The sequence below is a fragment of the Nilaparvata lugens genome, chromosome 7 (genome assembly GCF_014356525.2).
Source record: "Nilaparvata lugens isolate BPH chromosome 7, ASM1435652v1, whole genome shotgun sequence".
NCBI classification, from domain to species: domain Eukaryota; kingdom Metazoa; phylum Arthropoda; class Insecta; order Hemiptera; family Delphacidae; genus Nilaparvata; species Nilaparvata lugens.
In genome coordinates this window covers 40,831,228-40,854,772 of record NC_052510.1, presented here as the reverse complement: position 1 = coordinate 40,854,772, position 23,545 = coordinate 40,831,228, and the positions used below count along the sequence as shown (strand labels likewise).

Sequence of the window (23,545 nt, the reverse complement as noted above, 5' to 3'; positions counted from 1 at the left end):
TGTTGTACTGTATATCTTTTTCGAAGAAGTAGTCTCTCTAGATTATAGTTCTCTATTAACATAATATGGTATTTATTCATGTCCCATGAATGAAATTTCAACATTCAGTACTGAAAAATCTAGAAGGAAAATTTAAATTTGGGCTTCGACGTGCACGATATTGATATTTTTAGAATCTAGTGTCATTTAAGGAGAAAACATATAAATATGAGTATTCGAAACTTATCTGTGAATATTTGTCAACTATGAAAGAAACTTGACTAATTGAATGATGAGAACTAGTTGAGTGATATGAACCAAATGATTATATTGAATCAATTCAATATTTTGAAGGATATTGGTCTTGCATTACTCATAAAAAATTCAAAGACTGAGTGTAATTTTGAAGTCAAACTTAATCTCTCATCATGACTAAATTTTTAATCAGTAGATCATTAATATAGAATTAGTACTGATGCATCAATTGATGGCAATTAATCGAGTGGAGAAAAGTTGCACTGAAACGTTGATTGACAGCGATTAATTAAACCAAATTTACCAGAATTGATCAAACGTTAGCAAAATATAAATTACAGGTCCTGAAACGTTTACAGGAATTTAAGACGTTTAAATTTAATGATATTTAGAAAGTGTTCTTTCAGCTGCAAATACTAGTGACTTTTAGGTTTTATGGTTCGATACTATCCGTTGGTTGCTAATGCTTGTGACTTTAGGCTTTCGGACTACCTGTAAGGCATTTCCATCTTCTTCAAGTGCTGAAATTAATCAAGGAAATCCGGCCTCATCACATCACCTGAATTCAAATCGCCCACTATGGGAAAACACACTGAATTAAGGTCAAATGAAACGATCAAATTGAATATTGGTCAATGGACAGATCATTCTGCAAAGGAAGTAAACAGCTATCACTTTCAATGAGATGTGAGGTCTATTTGCAGGCTTCAGGAAATTAATTCTTGTGACATGAAACTATCAAACTGTAAACTGCAAGAAGATTGGGAGATCAAAAGGTTTCGAAACATTTTTTTTTTGTAGGTGATTAGTATAAAGTGATTGGTTGAGGATATTTGAATCATAATCTCAATTATATATGTTATCTGAATACCGTATATAAGATTTTGTTGTGCATGTTACCTGAACTATAAAATAATATTCTTTAGTGCAATCTTTTTTAATGTTGAAATATATCATCATTTGACAAAGAATACAGCTCTGCTTGCTGACAAACTATCACCACAAGCTGCTTTCAAATTTGTTCAATAAGATGTATTTCTTGGCCCTAAAGGCAATTAAATAATGTGACATTTCAATTCAATTTTCAAGATTGCTGGTAGAATTTAAATTTCTTTTAGTACTGTATTTATGAGATATGCATTTTTTAGTTTAAAATTTTATATGTTGATTTTTTAGTTTGACATTTTTTAAGTTGATTTTTTAGGCAAAAGATAGGCAAATGCATGTGTAATAGGTTGCGACAGATATGTTCATTTGATTCTTGAATTCAATGTTCAGTTTCATGCATGAATTTAATTCATCTCAACATATTCCATCATAATAGAATCAACAATCTATTTTTTAATTTTTACCATTATATAAAAAATGTTTAGTATGCTATCACTTTATGACAATGTACTTTATTATATGGTGATTGGATCTTGGAATGAATCATTTGAAAAAAAATAATGAGATTTATTCTATTTTCAGATATTCCTGAAACTCAGCGTTGCACATTCTAAGACAATGGTGAGTAGATTTCAATTACTTGTATTATTATAATACTATTACATGATCATTATTATTTCAAGGGAGAGTGCATCTGATCAATCACAATATCACCCCCTCTAGAAATCTCTCAGTCTCTGTGTGGATTTATTGAGGTGTTACATTTTACAAGAGATTCCCAGGGAATAACTAAAATAAATATATTAATTAACCCATTTGAAATTCAGAACGACCAACAGTCTACCACATAATTATTTCAATGAGATTGGGAAATAAAATCAAATTTTAATAATATCACGGAAATTGAGTTACTGATGATCAATATATCCATTGACAATATCTACTACAGTTGGAAGCACAACAATGTCACAACCACTGATTCATATAGAAGTACTAATCGACCGAGCAAAGTGAGGTCCAAGTTTCAAGTCGACGGTTTTGCATTTCTCTTTATGTTTATTTGTTTATATTTATATATGTTTATATTTATTTAGCATTCCCTACATGGTTGAAAAAGACGACACAGCACGTCGAAAATTTCCAAACAATAATGTAAGTTTCTAAGTGTTTTTAATCTATCTATGTCGTGTGTTACCTGTTTTAATTCATATTTATGTTCTGCATTTACGGTGAAACGTGGAAATGGAATTTGACAGGTATGCCCCTTTTTCAATTTCGTGTCGACGTATATATAAGGTTTTTTGAAATTTTGCATTTTAGCATTTTAAGGATAATACAATATGAAAAGGAGTCACCTTCGAAAGCCAATATTACCGTAAAAATCAATGCGCAATGACGCATGCAATTAATAGCTGAAAGTAACATAGTATTTTTTCTCAAACTTTCTCCGCTTTCAACTCGGGCTGAACTGTTGCCAGTATGTTTTGAAGAAGATTAGCTTTTGATTTTAGCATTTTTGATACATCAATCCCAACTAGCCGTTTTCACGCCGATACCTCGCCGAAACGACATACATACAGGATTTACTCTGTCCACAGAACTACTAGTTCTTCAGTCCACCGTATTAACTGTTTTATTCTATTCGTTGCCTCAACGGTACTTACATTATCACCATGAAATAAGAATAGAGAAAGTATCTATTTTTTTTTCTATGCTATCACCATCCTTCTCTAAAGCATCTACTGCGTTGCAATTTATATTGATAAGATCCATCAGGATTTATCAAATCCATAAGGATCACATCCATAAATCAATTTACAAAAACCGCCTCTAGTTCTCACAGCACAAACAAACAACATTGACCAGCTACTAAGAGTTGTAACTCCCACAGCCTTGGCAGTTTGCAATTTGCAATTCGATCAGAAGTGCATGTAGGAAAGACAAAAAACTGCAGAAAAAAACTCAAAGTGCAATGCAATTCAGGTATTTGTAGGCCGCCATACAGAAAAAAGAAGCTGAAAACAAGGCACAGAGTGCCGGTAATAATAAGGGAGCGTGCGCCTTCTGAATTCCAAATCAAACCGCGACAACAATTCGAGTTTTGTTGCCGTTTTCCAACTGTTCATGATCGGTAACATCACTTTTATATCACCAAGGGTTTCGTTCGAAGATGTATTGATAAGAAACAGTATTGCCGGAGACTCGGGTCTTTGACAGACTGAACTGTATCGAGTTCAGTTCACTTGTGAAATTTCAATGATTGTCAAGTTGACAGGTTCATAAAGTGGCGAATGTTTGTGGAAATTGAGCCGTTCAGTTGCTAGAATGTAAATTTAAATTCATCAGTATGTCCAATTGGACATAGAAAAGATATAGAAAATATTCTCATTCTAAAACAAACGAACGACACTAATCGAATTCTTCAAGCTGCAGTCAGGGCGAATAAGTTGTTTCTGATAATGGATCACAAGTTCGCAAACATCCTTGAGAAATATAAATCTTGATCATTGGGCAGCATTGTTGGTGAAGTGATAGAGTTTTGAACTATGAAAGTTCAGGCCCTTCAGGGCTTTGAAAGTTTAGAACTTTGCAGTTCTAGAACATTGACAGTTCAGAATTATTTTGAGGATTTGAAACACAAGCCTCACTTCTACAATATGTACATCGTGGAATACTTCAGCAGAACGCTATTCTGTAGAATATTGCAGAAGCAATGCAACTGCAAACTATTGCAACTCTTGCAGAGGATTAATAGAAATGAAGTGTACATCTATCATGAGTTGATTGATATACTGTCAAAACTAATAATTTGGCTACTGGAAGTTGTATATTAACAATAAAAGAGTAACTGATGATCACAGCCTTGTCTTATAGTTTAAATAGAAAAAATGTATCTTCCATAAAGAAGCAAAACCACTCTAATGTCTACCAAAGCAATACTTCAATTATTTCCCCCTCATTATTTGAAAAATGTGATGTACAGTGAAATATAGTGTTGCTCTACACAATACATAGAAACCTTGCTTGAAAAAATCAACACAAACATTATTATTTTCCTCTACACAATATTATTCAACGACTGTACAAACAGCAGTACTTGACTGGACTACCAGAAATAATGATATCGAGCTCATAACTATATAACAAACTCGTAAAAACCATCAATAACAGACTCATTCATTTATGTACAATCCGACCTAGCTCATCTAAAAACAGAAAATTATCTTGGAGGAGAGAAATATCTCGATCAGAAAAGAAACTAATTGAATTAGTTGACTACAAGTCGAGACCAGTTAGGCTACAATAGAAGTAGTAGGGGCGTAGGAGGATGAAAAAGATGCATCGAACGATCGAAGAGACAAATAGACGATTGGAGGAGGTAAGAAAAGGAAGAAGATAAAGACAGAAGAAGACTCAATCATGAAGTCTGCTGGGAAGTGAGACAAGAAATATAAAAGGATAGAAGAAAATTGAATAAGAATGAAGGTGAAAGAGAAATAAAAATAAGGAAATAGGAGAGGTAAATAGAGACAGGAGTTGGGCAAACGACAAAGAGTGCTAATAGTGAGAAAATGAGAAAAAATGTCGAGGAGAAGAAGAATAAGAAGAATTGGAGAAGAAGGGGAAGAATTGGATAAGAAGGAAATTAAAAGAGAAGGATCGGAAGAGATTTTAGGAGGAGAAACGCAAGGACGCAGGGAGAAAATATGATAAAGTTTAATGGTAAGTGAAACAGAGGATAGAGAAATGATAGATAGAGAGGATTGAGGAGGGAGAAGATACATGATTTTGTTGCAAATGGGGAATAAGAATCCACAGTAATATGAAAGACAGTAAGAAATGAAAGACAGGAAAAGTTATGAATGGAATTAGTTCAACTTGAGGGAAGAATACTAATATAAGTAAGACACACTAAACAGGATAAACGGTTGATATAATTAGCTTCGAATGATAAGGGGTAGGGTGAAGAATAAAGAATCAAACAGCTAATGGCAATGAGAAGAACGATATAGGAAAGGAGATAATGTAGATATTACCATTCCTAGTGAGAGATAATATTTAAGACAAAATGGAGGAAGAAGAAAGATCGAAGAAGAAGCAACAGATTCATAAAGTTGGCTGAGAGATGAGAAAAAAGAGGGAATAAGAGGAGAATAATGATGAAGGAGAAGAAAACGCTAGAAGGAGACCGATAAAGGGGAAGCGATTATGTATTGTGAGATTGCTAGTAGAAGTTTGCTAATAAAGAATAAGACAAAATAGAAAATCAAGAAAGATAAGGGAAGAAGGAACAGGCTGATAAAGTTCGCGGTAAGTGAGAAAAAGAGAGTAGCGGAAGATTGGAAAAGAATAAGAACTCAGAGAGAGGCTAGAATGCGGTCGAGCTGGTTGGTGGTGTATATTATCGACAGATCGATTGTCGACTATCGATATAATAAACTCGCCCGATGACAACAATTCAAGGTTCCCTTGACCTCTCCCCGGCCCTTGAAGGAGCCCTCCAGTTTGATTTGTACCCTGCAGCGAGTGCTACCTCTTGGTATGTTAGCACTACAAGGAAGCACGGCTGTATGGAATGCCCTGTAAAAGCTTTTAGCACGAGCTACATTTAACAAGCTAGGACTATTTATGTGATCAGGGAGAATTCTAATAATACTAATTTATTTCTTTTTATAAGCCATTTTCGTTTCAGTATAATCCTTTATTAGACTTTGTAACCAAGAGAAGAGTGAATTACTATTATTTATACACAATCTCTACACTAGTAGTTCTGTGAACAGTACACCTCACGCAGTATTCTCATCCACAAGTACCTGATTGAAACTATAAACCTTATGCAAATACAGCAATAGACTGGCTTCTCCACACATTCTGTGTAATCACTTGTCAGCTGATTTATGATGAATAATTCTATAGTCTGATTTTCACACTAATATTGGCGTTTGAAGAAGGCTCCTTTTTCCTTTTATATTATCCTTGAAATGCAAAATTCCCAAAAACCTTGTATATACGTCGACGCGCAATTAAAAAAGGAACATACCTGTCAAATTTCATGAAAATCTACAACCGCGTTTCGCCGTAAATGCGCAACATATGAACATTTAAACATTAAGAGAAATGCCAAACCGTCGACTTGAATCTTAGACCTCACTACGCTCGGTCAATGAATGTCTGTTTGTGTGTTAGTTTGTTTGTTCCCGAAAACTACTTGACAGAACGGCATGAAACTTTGGGAATATGTTGTGTGAATATTGGGGATGGTTTCTGACCAGAATTTTAATAGGGGAGACAATAATAATTATATATTAATCCATTTGACAGATCTATGTTATCGAAATTGCCGGCCGAGCGGCTAACGTAGAACGGGAAGATCATCATGATTCAAGATCATTTTGTGATAATATGAGTTAGCATCTAAACTTACCAGCTGTAATAAACACGTCACTCTGTGATAAAATTGTTTACTGGTATTAAAACGGTACAGTAGTTTCAAGCACATAGGAAGTCCGTATTGAGATGTAAATAAAAAAAAATATTGTCTTCATGATTCACCAAATAAAGTCAAGTGTGATACATTGACTTTTTGGCGGTACGAAGTTCGCCGGGTAATCTAGTAATTTCAATAAATATCAGTGAATTGGAATTTCAAGAGGGACGATTCAAGGTATTCAACACCTTAAAGATTGTGATTTTCATTCATCTATTAATGGAGATTCATTTTTTTCAATTACTGAATGATAATACTTTCGTAGAGAACACGTTTAAAAATACCCACCTTTGGTGTTATACATTAATTCATAATACAATAATTACTCTACCCAAGGGAATGCACAATAGCTTATACCTTGATATAATCATAGAGTGAAGATACCGTCTACTAGTATCATTTTTCTCTGATATGATGCTGTAATATGAACAGTTAGTTCCAAGTTCTATTCATAAACAACCAAAAAACCGTTCTAAAATACCTTTTATCTTCACCTTTACGTTTTACCTTAGTGTATTTATTTATTTCGAAAAATAACATACCAAGACTTTACATCGATTGCTCAGCTTCACTTTCAACTGATCTGTTACCTCCATAGTTCCTTCACCTTCCACAGTATCACAAATCTACAAGCCGTTCGTTTCGCTATTTGGAAGACTTGTTCAACATTATTGCCCATTTAGATACACACAATACTCACATTTTTTCTAGAGAGCGAAGTTGGGGCGCAATCGGCCCTCTCATACACTCAACAACTCTCAAGCTGAGTATGCATGTATGATAAGCTGATTCAAGGCTTACTAATACACTTATAAGACTTACTTATTCTGACTTAATAACGTAAATGTCACTTGAGAACAGAAACGCTATTCATCAATACATATTCAATAGAGCGGTGTTGAATTTGTATATATTTTTCAATAATCTGTCTTCAGAGGGCATGCCTCATTGCAAGCATTTGTGAGGCATGTTGAAAGAGGCAAGAAGCACACAATCTTCTCCTTGGTTGGCATTTGCTTGTTTTAGGGTCGACTTTTGGACGCACTCCATTTGATGTTATTTTCCGCCCTCGCCATCTAAGAACTTATTTTTAGGTTGGTTTCAGAATGATACCTCTGCTTCAATAAGCATTCTCTTGTTGACACATGATACGTGGAAAATAGGCTAAATTGGGCCTAATATCATAGAGCGAACGTAGTTGATATTTCTAAAAATGTGATTAAAGCATTTACGAATAGGTGTTTATCATAGGACTGTACAACTATATGTGTTTCCATTCCTATGGAATAAATGGATATGAATGGAACTCTACGAAATGATAATACTGTATTGAAAAACATCCATTACTACACTTTTTTGAAGAGAAATCATTGACTTTCCAACACCCATGAATGAATAATGTAGAAGTGTATGAAATTAACAGCGAATAATTACCCCTCTATAGGAGTTATAAGATGGAACTCTGGGAAAAAATTGAAATATTGATTTGCTCTTACAAGAGAGCTCTAAAAAAATTTCCCCGATCGTTGAGATCATTGCATTGAGATCTATGAAGTGATTGAATTAACAATTATTGAGAGGAGATCTTTAGACCTCATAGTAACAAGTCTCACAGATTATATATGATCCTAGAACTCTAATCACTCTGAAGATCTAATGGGCTCTATCTATTTCATTCTATATTTGCAAGAAATGTCTCATTTTGAACGAGGGTGGTGCAGAAGAAACGCAACTGCAAGCCACATAAACCTGACCACTCACTTTTTCAATCAGCGATCGATTTAAGTTTGTAGCAAAAATAAAAAGTAGAATACTTTTCGAAAAAAGTCGCGATCTCATTCCTCTGACGACGACCATTGTTCCAAGACTTTTTCACGAATCGAGTCCCTGATGGATTGTGACGTACGCGTCCGAAACGCACAGGAATGCGTTCAATTGCTGCTGCTACTGATTTCATTTTATTTTTACATTTCTTTTTCAATCAATTGTGTTACGAATTACGCCGCCCAGTATGCTATAAGAGTATTTTTGACTGTCTTGCGCTGAAATCCTTGTCTTCGGCATTGAAATGCAAGCACTGCTGATACCGTTAAGTACTTGAAATTCACGTTCGTATGCAGGGAAAGTTTGCTGGTTGAGTTAAGTGAGTCATTCCAGAATAAACTGATACACAAACGGCTTAAGGTAATTTGTGTTGGATAGATTATATTGATTTGATTCTAGGATGTAATACAGTATCCAGAGAGTAGATTATTATTTTATTCCAGGGTAGGTACATTTAGTTTTGCCAGTAACCAGGTATTGGTTGACTCTATTGAAGTAAGCTTAAATTTTAATCCAAAATTTCTATGATGCTGAGTACCTACAATCAGCTTATTGATAACAGTTGATCCTGGTTGGTGTAAATCAGCATTGAATAGATTTTTTCCAATGTATTTGGCAAGAGATACATTGTTTAGACATAATAAAGTACGACAACTTCACAACCTCAACTTTACAACAACACAAAATACATTAATGTATTTCAAGTTTGTTTAAATAAAAAATTCGGTCATGAACTTAGTATCCATTACGCATTCCATTTGTAATTTTAAGCTATTAATTGCTTCCACATGTCATAAAATCACGAATCTCGCAAATCGGGAATATATTCAGTGAAAAAAATGTATTTATTAGAATTTAGAAATATAATTTTTTGAAAAATCCTATTTTCTACTTGTAATTCCAAATATATCGAATTTGTTCGCCCCATCCAATAGATTATACACACAGCTAACATATCATGAATCTTGAAAAAATCATGTGGAACCAATAGCAGGAACCTATACAAGAATTATTTAGAGATGAAGATATTAAGTAAATTGAGTACAAGATAGCGTTTTGCTTCTGTGTTAAGTTGAGACGACTTTACCACTGAAAACAAGATTAAATTCGGTCTGTTTCGCGTGGTATCATCTCTCCGATTTCCGTGCGTGCCTTTGACATGATTTGCGGTCAATGTGTACTGAGCTTCTGATTTTGCGGTTAATTTTATTATTTTTTATTAATTTCCAACGTGAGAGAACACCCCCAAGACTACTGGTTATCTCCGACAAACTAGTTTGAACTCAATCAGCTTCCCGGTTTTGCTAATTTGACCATGACCGAGCTTTGATCTCGGAAGCATATCATAAAAATAGTAATCATAATTATTGGCTACCGCAAGTCAGGAATGTCACCAGGCTGGAACAAAATGTTGGGAAGATGTTTGCGTGACTTTTGGGTTATGTTTGGTAGGTATCAAGTGGCCCACTATCGAATTTTGTCGGCTTCTTCAGTTACAACTGACAAAAAGTTCGTTGTGCTTTTGTAGCCTCGTGGTGTTTTGATTGTTAACAAAAATCCTCCAGAACACTAGATATGGTATATGCCCACTCATGCCTCTTAGAATACCGAAGTATATAGTTTTCAAAGAGGCATGAGTGGGCCTATACCATATCTAGTGTTCTGGATGTACATTATGAAGGCCTAAAAGAATGTCCCTGCAGATTGACACCGGTATCATTATGATCATCAGTTGAAACAGAGAAAGTTTCTATTGAGATAGCAAATTTTCAGTGAACAGTCAACTTTATTCTGATTATATTGTCATATTATGTTGTGAATGAATAAATTCCGTTACTGAGGATGATTCTACGAGTATATTTGATCTGTCATAGTCTGCAATACCTTAGTACAATATTCACTATCCATTCTTCATCAATCACCAAAGATTTAAAATTGATATTCTAGTGTGTTGCTGATGTGTTGTTACATTATGTACAATTTCTTGAAAAATTTAGATTCTATTTCCGGTTGCTGGTTCATCATCAATCCCTAATTGTTCATCACGAAATAAAGATTCTAGTTTTAATTAGGCTTACTACACTATTGTCAATACTGAGCTTCAGGGTTCATCAGATATTGAAGATAGTGTTAGCGTGAAAGATTGAGAGTAGTAGACATTGAAAATAGTGTAATAGTGTAACTGCAACCTGACTAGAATCTCAATTTTTCAATAAAGTTGTAACAATTTCGAGTTGTTCTATTCAATTACCATAGATTATGAACGAATGAACTAAACTCTGGAATATCACATACAATTCCATCCCCTGAATTATTTATCAAACGAACCAATTTTCAAAGAAATGATTGCATGAAACGGGAATACAGTCGTGATAGGTTGAGGTGGAGCGCGTTTTTTAAAAGCGTGGGACCGACTTAATTTCCCACAGCAATTAGACGACCAATAAGAAATAATCAGCGAGTAAAAATAAAGCAACTAATGAAATCGAATAAAATAAATTGGAAAGAAGCAACAGCCGGACTGTCGCTTAGGCACACAGACACACACTCTGTAGTCATCAGCGTCGTGCATTCAAGTTGGATACGATAGCCACTTCCGCAGTAATTAGCATTCAACAGCTTCTTCTTCTGGTTCTTATTTATCATCATCTTCCACCTCTTATTCTTCTTCCTCTCCTTTTTCTCATCTTCATTCTTCTACTTTCTTGTTCACTACCCACCTTTCTTTTTTCTGTACATTTTCTACCAATTCTCCTTCTCCTTTTCTAGCATTTCTTAATTTCCTTTCATTTTTCCTCATCTTCTTCTACTTCTCTTCCCTTCCTGTCATCTTTTGACTCTACTAGTCACGTGGTTTCTCTTTTGGTTTTCTTTTCGTATACTCTCCATCTGGTTATTCTCTTTTTTGTCGGCTGTTATGAACTTTTCCTTGCAGTTTGTCTCCTTTTTCTTCTTCTTCTTCTTCTCCTTCTCCTCCTCCTCCTCCTCATTGTTATTCTTTTTACTTCTGCTTACTTTTCTCCCTTTTCTTCTTCATTCTTAAACTTCCTTCTCCACCATGAAAAGAACTTGATTATTCGAGCTGAATCAAATCAGTTTAATTTACGACTTTCGCAATACCGACTGGGAGGCGAAAAGTTCGTTTTGGTAACTCTGACTAAGATAAAATCGTTCAATTAGTGTAGGTTTTTCTGATTTTGCTTGCGGACTAATCGAAGTTTCGGAGCCGATTCGGTTTCAATAAATTTTCTTTATGCTGTTGACCGTCCAATCTTTCTCTACAGGTAGAAAATAGCAAAGATCATTAATAGAAACTAGAACTCTACTTGTGCTCTACCCGTATTCTACTCCATATAACACATTGACAAAATATCTCAGCCTTGAAAAAGAAGAAAAAGAATAAAGTAGAAGAGAGACAAAAATACTGAAGTATTACAACACCACTGAAATCCTGCCCAGATATATTGAACACTGAAGTTATAAGATATAACATGAACACGTGCCTGACTGCCTAATCTAGTCTAGGAAGAAAGAATTTTGTAGGAAAGTGCAGCTTTCGACACGGGAAGTTTATTTGCATGCTGAGGGACCAAACAACAACCTGTGCTCGCAAAATACGACCAAAGCCTTCTCGATAACTTAGATGTTCGATCGGAAACAACAGAAGAATAAAACACGATTAAAACTCCCAGCACTGAGTGTGAGTGTGTGTGTGTGTGTGTGTGTGTGTGTGTGTGTGTGTGTGTGTGTGTGTGTGTGTGTGTGTGTGTGTGTGTTTATACTAAGTTGTAGTATGGGGTGATTCACTTCGATCAAGTTGGCATTGGCTGAACGGGGAGGAGCACTAGAATGGAGTTCTGTCAACGCTGACAGTTTGACGTGAATCTCCTCAGAGGTTCTTTATCACTGCGGAATTTAGTCTGTCACATTGGGCACGAATTTTTCGAAAGATGTTCTTCTTTTCTACTTCATCTATTATTGTTCTTTTCTGTTCTCTTTGACTTCTTTTCTGAATTATTCTTCTTCCTCTATATCGTCTCTCTCAAGGCATCCTTTTCTCCGAAGTTTGGCAAAAATAAGACCGCGACCCACAGGGGTCCTTATAATTTAGTCTCGAACTTTGTTGCGTTGGAGAAGAAAAAAGTGAAATTTGTTGATTCTATTCGGAAAGGTGACAAGAGGAAGTTTATCAAAGGCAAAATTAATAAGAAGAAGAGGAAGCAGAAGAAAAAGAAGAAGAACAAAAATAATGAGAAGAGAAAGAAGAGCAAGTAAAAGAAAAGAGAAATGCGAAAAGTACACAGAATGATCGCCACAAAGTGAGAAAGCAGGAGAACAAGAAGGCAAAAAGGTCAATATACAGGAAGAAGATGTAAAAAAAGAATAATAAGAGAAAACAGGAGGATAGAGTGGAGAAGAGGATGAAGAAGATAATTGTACAGTTGTGCCTAGTGCAAAGTTGTGTGTATATTTTTGGTTCAAAATTTTCTGAAAAAACTTAATTTATTCAAAGTGCGGTGATATTAAGTGCAATATTCGACTATTATTTGGTATTTTAATCATTCTAAATTCAAAATTTCTAGCTCATATATGTTTTCGGACAGAACTTTGAACTTTAACTTTCCTCAGTAAGAACATAACCTATTTTTTAACCTAATATAGAAAAAGTGAGGAAATGAGAAAGGATTGTTAAAAGGAGAAAATCAAAACATGTGAATGGAAATTATTTTAGAATGTAAAAACAGAATTTTTGAATGACGAGGGACAATGGTAGGAGTTTTATTGTTAGGGAGAGAACAAGAAGACAACATAGAGATTAAGGATAGAACTAAGGAAAATAGAAGAAAGACAACGACATAAAGATAGACAAAGGATAGAAATTAGGCGAACATAATCGTAGAAGGGGAAGAGACAATTTTGGAGAAAATGTTACGAAAAAATGTAATAATTAGGAGAAGGGGAAAACAACAAATGTAATAGGAAAGAAGCTAAAAAGATGAAGAAGAAAAAATGACGAGAAAGAAGAAGGAAGAGAAGAATAAAAAGAAAATTGTAGAGGTAATACTGTCATGAGCGAAAGACAAGACATCGCCACAGATATCATAGATGAGGAAGTAGTTGGGAAGTGCAGATCTCAAGAGATAAACGAGAGGAACAAGAATATGATGAAGAAGAAGAAAACAACAACAGCACCTTCCGACATATGGCCGGTACTCACGCCCACACCTGTTGCATTCAGAACACGCTTCCGACGTGTGAGCGACAGTCTGACGCCGGCGTTTTGTCGCCAGCGATTTGAGCGCGACAAACGCTACATGTTGACTTTGTCGCACGCGACAAAAATCGCCAGATATTGGCGACAGATGGTCAGGATCAAGACACGTGCACAACTGCAAGCAAGCGGCTGAGTGACGTCACAGCTCTCACATGATAATGATGCGGCGGTGATCATCTGTGCAGTTATTCCAATGCCTAGTTCTCTCTCACACTGGTGTCTCTCGAACTGTCTCGCTCATTCCCAGCCTCTATACTCTCAACACTTGCTTGCACACTCTGTATTGTCATAACCAACTCTAGTGCCTCCCTCTTTCTCTCTCTTGTCAAATACTTCTAAATAAGATGGAGGGTGAAAGATTTCTTCTTACAAAGACAGGAAATCAAATAATGAGAAAGAAGAGTGACCAAGACGATACAAGTGATGGTAGCAGGAAAAATTAAGTTGACGTGATAAGGATATGCAACTGCAGAACAGTTGCATGTTCAAAAAAGTTGTGAGTCAAATATTAAAGGCGAGTGAGGAAAGAATATGAAGATCGCGTAAGTCGCGGTAAATGTCGATACCACTAAATAGTCAATGATGAAACATTTCGATTCATCGATCTAGAAATACTATATTTAGATGTCGATAGCGAGGTGTAATCTACATATCAACCTGACCGTTCTGTTCCCACCCTTAGTAGATGCAACTTAGTACAACTGTAGTACAACTGGATGTCTTCTGAGATGAACAAAGTGTTTGGAGACTTGAATTCAAAAATTGGGGAATTCAACAATGATGATTCATCTATTAAGTTATGATATGTTGGGGTGTAAAGTTGATAAATGCAGTGCCATGTGAAAGAGTTTAAAGTATTGATTACAATATTTCCAATTAATTCGATTATTAAATTCAAGCAACAGAGCTCATGCAAACTGTGTGATGAAATTTAGAATCAAACCCCTCATTTTTTCTGTTCTAGGTGGAATAGAATTGTCTAATTGACTTGCAAAACTTATTACTGCCTTGAGGAGAGAGCAGCGATGGAGGCAATAGACTGCAATTCAAACGAAAATGGACTACAAACTCTACCATCAATTTGTCCAACGTTTGACTCGTTCCAAGTGATTCACAAGACAACTATCTGATCCTGAACGAGTATCAAACCGCAATTGCTCAAGGTAGGTTTCTAATAATCTTAACAAATCTTAACACGAAAACTTCACTTTCGAAGTGTCAATCTTAAATAAAATTCTAGTAATAACTTTGGACTGAAAATATTGTACTAATGATACAAGATTTTCATTATCTTGAACTAACAAACATCACTCTGCAACTATCAAAATATCACTCTGAAATAAAATTCTACGAGGAACTTCAATTGTATTTCAATGTACTAGTAATCCAACAACTTGCAGTGTTTAAACCATCAAACATTCTACTGACTATTATAAAGACGGAGCAGTGCTGAATTCAAAATTTACTGATCGAATCTTCAATTTTTTTCAACAATCGTTAGTGAAACACTTGTTAACGTACTGAAAACTCATCGTGAAATCATAAAAAATAATCATCAAATTTTGGGAGGAAACCCATAATCTATTTTACGCTTGCTGTGCATGCTCATATCGTTTATCTACTCTTTTTCATTCATTTCATTTCATTTATTCATAGACAATAGATACAATGCAGGTAAAAACAACAGGCATTTGCTGCCCATGCTCCGCTAGATTCAAGTATCCAATAGTAATGATTGATTCTGACTGTACTACGCAGTACCACAGATAAAATAAGTAATAAATTACTAAGCTAAATAAATTATTAAAATAAATAGCTATAAATTACTAAGTCCTCTCTGGCAGTACGATGTAGGTTGTGAATGACGTTCAAATTCCATTCAAAATTTCTGAAATAAAGCTCGTAGAAGCTGTTGAAGAAGATAGCAGGAGAAAGATATCTTTCATGATATATTTATAAGGAAGCTTCGTAGAACTTAGATGTTATTAATGGTTGGGATTTTGCAAAATTCTGCTAAAATTTCAAAGTATAGTATGATTCTCTTCAAACTTCCAGCATTCTCTCTGAGCTCCCCCCATTGATCCAGTGCTGACAGTCTGAAGTGAATCTTACCAGAAAATTTGTATTATGAATAAACCAAAATGATATTTTTTAATATTAAGCGAAAATCCAAATTTAATGCTGTAAGACTTCTGCCACTGCAGATATTGACAACAGGGTAAACAGCTAGATGGATATTCGATGAGCGCTACTATTCAAAAATTATTTGTCAGCCCGGGAAACGAACCCAGTACCTCCTAATTGCCAGTCAGGAATGCTGGAAATGATTTTTTTCTTATAAATTGAGTTGAGAGACTGATAACAGAAGATTCACAGACACTTTGTCGAGACACAAAGGTTCAAGACACTAAGTTGTACGATTGTCTCAATTCAAATATTGATTTGAGATGGACAAACTTAGTCTTGAGTTAGATGGACAAATCTACCATCATCCATTACAATTTCAACAGATCATTCTTGATTGAGGTTCGTTTGGAACATGTTGGGCAATTAGTGGCTGCAGGTGGAGCGTAGTTTCCCTTTCGGTCCGCAGAGAGTGATTGCGTCTTGCAGAAAAATTAATTTTGAATGCATTAGAGAGACAAGTCCAGCCAAGTAAGCGCTAATCGCGTTGGCAGCAAGCCACGGCCGCTTTTTAAGTTGCGACTTGGGACTTCGTTTTACACCGTATTACACTAATGACATGCTTATCCCTCGCAAAGCACGCCGGGAATTCTCCGGACTTAATTAACTCAACCAATAATAAGTCGGACAAAGTCCTCATACCTACACCTTTCAAGAATCATACATACAAGTATATACATATTTTGTTGAATTTCTATAGTTATTGGATTAGACTATGTCTCGTCGTTTCTCGCAGTTTCTCGCAATTTCTCGCTCCACTGCCATCTTGATCGATCACTTGTTTGTTGTCAGGGCATGAATTTCAGTCATTTTTAATTGAGAAGTAACATTATCTTAATTGCATCCAGTAATATTTTTGAAAAGCAACTGAATATTTATGAAGCACTTATCAAGTGGACTTGGACTTACAATTTGACACACTCATTATTTTCATTGAATTTGTGGGCAAAGTTACTGACAAAAAGTGCATTATTACTGGGTTAATATTTGTGTTTCAACTGGAATTTCTTAATAAATGCAGCATTTTCTATTTATCAGATGAAGTTTCAGAGAAATAAGCATTTCAAAGTCTGAAATTCTAGGTTTGATTTAATTTTTATGGAATTTTCTACTATATAGTCTATTGCAATAATTTCAAGCAGAAGATTGAGTTTCATGTTGACTAGCATTGTAAGATTGCCTATGGGATCATAGCATAGATTCATATGAATAACTTTGAGTTCAACAATGAGTTATCAATCTAATAAATAAAGCCCGCACGGAATGCCAAATACAGTATCCTAATATCCTAGGATAAAGTATCCTAATCTAGAGTTTCTTTATTGTACTAAAACAACGAACTATTCTATAAGCCCACATTCATCCATCAATCTCATTAATTTTAAAAATATCAGTTCGACCGTTCAAAGAAGACTGGAAATGAAAGATTTCCCACATAACTTTATAAATTCAATCACGAATCCAATAACCCAGGTTTGGTAGAGACCAAACTGTTAGGAGAGTCAAAATGGAATCTAGAGTTTTTTGGGTTATAAGTTCATGTATAAAATACAGTCTTCACTTGAAATAGAAAATTATAACGTTTAGAGAAATTTTCTTTTAAATTTACACAGTCACATCTAGATATGAAGTTGAGTGAGAAGAGATCTACCAACACAACAACACAGCTACTGTTGAGAGAACCGCAAACGTTATAACAATACAGTATCAAGTTACAAAGTATATTTTACAGGCTTCCACGATGTTTTCCACACAAACAAAATTAATACCGGATCGCTACCAGTGTTGTGGGCTTGTTCATAGCTTGTAAAACACGTTATACAAGTCTAATAACGCCAAGAGCTTAATCTATATTGCTCCGGCGACGGCTAAGTCCGCGAAGCTCTACTTTGTGCCAGTAAGTTGAGTGGACTTAAATCACGGCTCTCTAATTGGTCGTTGTTGTCAACATGCGTGAGAATCGTGCTGCAGCCAATCGCAGGCTTCGATATATCGAATTCAGTTGTTGTCGAAGTCTCGGTGATCGATGTATCGTTTTTAAGACAGCCTGTTTGAGCATCTGAGCGCGTAGCACTCGAATTGCTTTCAATTTTATTAATACAGCAGAGCACTCACAAGGTACACGATTCTCCAAGAATATTAATAAATTATTTATAAATGTTGCGTTTTGTATGTTTTTCGTTCGTGTACTGTTGCCGCCTTCGTTAAGCTTCGTTATTATTCTTCCATCTCTTCACAGGATGGGATGGCTCTAAACCCTTTTATCGTACCACACTCTTCTCTCTTTCTTCGTCACAGCTTCTCCTTCTCTTCACTTTCCCTTCACTCCACATACTCAAGTTTTTCTTCATCATCCATAACTCCAACTCTCATAACCTTCTTCTCCCCCACCATTCTCAATCTCAACATTTTCCTCCTGTCCTTTTTTCGGCTTTTTCTTCGGCTTCTCCTTCTCCTAATGTTCTTCTTTTCGTCTTCTCTTCGTCCTCAATTCATCATCACTTTCCATTTCAACATCAATAAATATATTTTATTCATTTTTTCTTCTATGTTCTACAATACTCTCTCATTAATAATGTCTCCTTTTCTTTCTTGTCCTTCCTCTTCATCTCATTTTAATCTCCTCCTTTCTCCCCACTTCATGCTATTATTTTTCTTCATTTCCTCGAATCTTCTTTTTGGTATCATTATTGACTTTCTTCTTCTGCTTATTCTTCTTCTTCTTTTTTTATTGGCGATTTCACCAATTATCCTTCTCTTTTTTTATTGGCGATTTCACCAATTATCCTTCTCCTTCCTTTCTCTCACTCCTTCTCTCTATTAATCCTGTTCGTTCAAGAACAAAATATTATGCATAGTCTTCTATTTTCTTACCAACGTTCCTCCCACTCCTCTGCCATGCTTTTCTCCTATTGATTTCTCATCATTCTTATCCCACTTCTAATAATCTTCTTCTCTTGTCTTCATACATCATCCACATCGTCATCTTTATATTCTTCTCTGTTTCTCCTTCGCATCGTTTATGAATGAACAACAACGTATTCATCAAAAACCGATCACTTATCTTTCAATATTATTATCATCATCTTCTCTCCCATCCACTGGGCTGCAATGATTTTCATTCATTTTTTTTTTGTAACGTACTCCATACATACTTTTTTCACTTTGTTCGATTTTTTGTGTGATGATTGTCCCACTTTGTTCTCGAATTTCATGTCAACCTGATGTGCCACGAAACAATACAAACAGTATTTGTTCTTTCAAGTCACAGCTTTGCTACATATTTATGTAGGAGCATTACAACATACATTTTCCGCATGTATGCTTCAACAACAGTTATAGCTGTTGAAAATAAATGGCCCTCATTTTGGAAACAACACTTTATGATGTCAATCGATCAGTTTTTATCTCCTAGGAGAGAAAAAGTTGTGCATTTCTTTTACTGCTGTATGTTTTTGTTGACTGAGATGAAACAACGGCATGAAAGAAATACTTGAATGCTAAATTATAGAATTTCTTTTGACTTGACAACAATTTGAAAAAAATGTAACTATCTAACTACAGTAATGGCCTGATGAAGTTGGTTGACAGCCGAGCCCTCAGGTGTAATAAGACAAATCATACAATCAAAAGTTAATCCACAGATTTTTTTCATTTTTCAATTATTCTCTACACACATTTTCAATTATTAAGTTGAATCCAAATCAGAATCAGTAATCACAATTACAATATTCCTCATCTATTATCATTTCTAAGCAACGTAGATCTATTTGTCATTCATAAGTTGAATTCTGAACTGCTTTCAAAATTATTTATCACGAACGTTGCATAGTGTGATTGAAATGATTAATTACCAAAGAACAAAGTCCGTCTCAGGCTAAGCAACGTAACGTTGATATTATGAATCATAAATTAATACGATACTATTTTTGCAATACATATACATCCCTACCATGGAATAGTGAAACGGTTCATTATTCCATGAGCCCCATATGGGGTTCATTTTATGTCACCCCCAATCAAGGTCGATCTCAACTCTTTTTTACTCTGTGGCTCACAGAGCACTTCTATGTAGTGAGATTCACTCCAAACTGTTGACTTTCTCTACGAATGGCATCAATGCTTCCCACTCAACCAATAGTGACTGTTTAAAGGGAATCTCACTTTAGCAAACCAATTCCCTGAGGCGTGCTGAAATGTGAGGCTACCTCAAACATGCCTCAGGCTTTTTATTTAATTTATGGTGAGGCTGTTGGATGCCCTGAGGCCTAATCCATTAACAGATCGACTTGTTGAAATTCACGCCACAATAAACTAGAGCCTAATCAACGAGGAGGGCGACGCTAATCATTTATTATATATTGGTCGGCTGCTGGCCACGTCCAGTGCTATCATTATATGTGGCTGGCAACCAGCAGACACCAACTATTACAAAATTACACACTCATACGATTTGCATAATTATTCACACATGATTGAGAGAGAGCGAGAGGCAGCGAGGGAGAGAGAGAGAGAGGGTAAAGAAGGGAGAAAGAGAGAGAGAAATACATAAGATGAAAACTGAACAGTGCAGGAAGTAAGAGTAAAGTAAATAGGGTGGAGGGTGGTAGACGAGGTAGGAGAGACAATGATAAAAATGAGAAGGTCGGAGAAGAAGAAAGCAGAGGAGAGAGAGATAAATATAGGAGAGAGAATGATGAGATGAGAATCGGAATAAGGCAAAGGGAAGAAGAAATAAGAGAGGAGATGGGAAAGAAGCGAAATAAGGAGGAAGAGTAGAGAATGAAAAATGAAAATAAGAGATGGATGATTGAAGGATGACACAGACGATGAGGAAAATTAAGAGGAGAGAAGAAGGAATAAGAATAAGAGAAAAAGTCAAAATAATTGAATTTAGTAGAGAGGAGGAGGAGAAACTGTTGAAAGTATGAGCAAATATGGAAAGTAAGAAGAGCCTGAAAAGATGAATGGAAAAAGGAAAAATGGGTATAAAGGAAGAGAAGAAAAACTTTAGAGATAAGAGAGAAGAATGTGTAGGAGTTGGAGAATCGGAGTAGAGGAACGAAGGGAGGAATAAGATGGAAATGGGGAAAAAAGATGAAACTAAGAGAACATTGAAAAAACCTGTATAAGACGTTGAGGAATTGAGTTGAAAGAAAGAGGAAGAAGAAGAGACTAAAAGAAAGTAGGAGGAAAAGAAAAGGAGATAAATACAGGTAGTTCTACTGTAGTGGAATATAAAAATGAACGCCGTCCGAAAGTACTCCAGTCAATTAGTGAAAAAAATTGTTTATTTACAAAAACACAATGACTGCTTGACGTTGTATAAAACATCAAAATAGTGTGTTAATACATAGCAGTTCGGTAAGGATCAAGAAACCATGATTTAAATATGAAAGATAAAAAATATAAAGAGTGGTAAAAAAGCAGGTTAAGGAGAAATAGGAGGATAAGGAAGTGTACAAGAAGAAATAAAAGAAGATAGGAAGAGAAAGGAGATGAACGGAGAAGGAGAAGAACCGGTAAAACAGAGAAGTAGTCGACGAGACCAGCAGTGAATTTAAATGCAACATGTCAGGCATCTCAGCTCTCAGCAAGTAATTCTTACTTGAATCGAGCTCCCAGCACACAAGTTATGAGCCCAATTCAATTTTAATACAATCTATTTATTGGTCCGGTAGCGATATTCAAATGGGGAAATTTTGCAAGGTGCACGCTTCTTAATCGAATTTTAATTTGAGAATTTTCAGCGCTAGAGCTTGTGTAACGGTTTAAATTCACCTACAGTGAGATTCACCTTACATTGTCAGTATTCCTTATTAATAACACCAATGCCCCCCCCCCTTTCAATCAATGATGTCTGAAGTAAATCTCAGTATAGTTATCAAATGAATTTCAGCTCAATTTTATGTCAGACCTCCTTCCTTCATCGAGAACATTTCTCCCATACAAGCTATTTTTCACCATTTCAAGTTCAGAAAGATGAACATGCCATAAATATCAGAAAGAATATACTTATTGGATTATTGGAGTAATACAATTATTTACTGAGTTTGATTACTATGGAAAATTGGGTTATCAAAGTTCAAATCTATTGAAATGGGTTTTTTGATCCTTACATAGCTGGTTGAAATTTATCGACTAAAACTCAACCATAACCTATTCAATCACAGCGAAGTGGGACATTTTCACATAATAATTTTATTCATACCTTCATTCCAACAATAGCACAAATAAAACGAAAATTGTTGATGGAATTTAATCAACCACAGAGTGACAGCCTCACAGCCAGCAGAACGGAAATAAAATCAAATTAAAGATGATCGCCGTTAGTTGATGTTCTCCAACGAAGTAAATGCCAGTAAAATCAATGAACAAATCTCACAGAGCGATGACGTCATTTTACACTGGTTCAATCAAATTCTATTTTCGTGTAACAAGAGACTTAATCCATAATTTATGACTAATTTCACCAGGTCTCAAGTCTTTTGTTTTGAAAACAATGTGACAGATGACAATACAGCCTCAAATATATCTTATAGCAGTCACCATAAATGGATAAATGATTGTTTTATCACATAGTAATGAGTAAATAGGCACTGAGTCATTACATTGTTCCAGTTTGATCATACATTATTAATGTCACCACTGCTTCACTCAATTATTATTTGAACTCATGCCAAAATTTACAGCTGTTACTGAATACATTAATATGTTGGCATTTCGGAAGTTGAAGCCAAGGTAAAAAGGTTGTACCTTGTAATGCCAATTACCCTGTTGCCTCCTAAAGAATGGTCCATCCTTATAGATAATTATTCTATTCTAATCAACTGATTTTCGAATTCAGATGAATAATATTAGTCCAGGCAATGAATGCTCAAAAAATGTATAGAAGGTAATGTTCGGAAGACAATTTTTGACCCCACAGTTCTGTTTAGGGTAGTAAAGAGATAAACATATCAAAAGTCCCCACCCCTGCCCTTTGTGCTAAGGGGGTGGGGGTGGTTTAAAGGTACCATTTTTTGGTTACTCGCATAAAACTCAAAAACTATGTGTTCTAAGGACTTGAATGTCATATAACAAATTGCTTACATAATTAAATACAATATTTATTCTACAACTTTTTTCATATCTCCTCTACTTTTCGAGGAATACGCTCTTGAAGGTGTGAGTTTTTTGAAAAACGTTTGCCACCAATTTTTTTCTATTTTTGCTCTTATAACTTTTTAAAATCGATGGGAAGAATCTATGTTGATTATGAGCTTATAAGGCATTCTCTTCAATTTAATGTATAATTTAACGCTTTTATGAATTTACCTACACCTTTTGCAACAGCTTTAGTGTTGAGTGTGAATTCTCTATTTTTGCAATAGACCAATTGACAAAGGAATTTGGAGGGAATGTTTTAAACAAAATTTTTGACTTTGCAGCTTTGTTGAAACTAGTTAGGAGGAGAACATATCAAAAGTCCCCATTCCTAACTCATGTGCTAAGGGGATGAGGGTGGTTTAAAAGTTGCATTTTTCAGCGTTTTGCTTCCACGCTCATATCTTGAGAACAATGCGTTCAACCGACATAACTAACTATTCGAAAATGAAGCTTGATAAATTCTCTACACTTTTTGTTTAGTGGAATTTTGTGATATTCCCATC

At 35.3% G+C, this 23,545-nt stretch overlaps 2 protein-coding genes across 3 annotated transcripts in view; one reads left to right on the top strand and one right to left on the bottom strand.

The window, feature by feature from the left end:
• LOC111043725 (serum response factor homolog) overlaps positions 1-23,545 on the bottom strand; it is a 164,860-nt gene that overhangs the window by 74,661 nt on the left and 66,654 nt on the right. The gene's annotated exons all lie outside the window — the stretch shown is intronic.
• The window catches only part of LOC111060684, a 60,813-nt gene that overhangs the window by 36,315 nt on the left and 953 nt on the right, over positions 1-23,545 (top strand). The window contains exons 3-4 of one of the 2 annotated variants that reach the window (XM_039432786.1): positions 1,705-1,743; positions 14,674-14,872. In XM_039432786.1, coding sequence (XP_039288720.1) covers positions 1,705-1,743; positions 14,674-14,682 — 48 coding nt within the window. In that variant the 3' untranslated portion in view covers positions 14,683-14,872. The remainder of the gene's footprint in view (positions 1-1,704; positions 1,744-14,673; positions 14,873-23,545) is intronic. The other variant, XM_039432785.1, reaches the window with a different exon arrangement.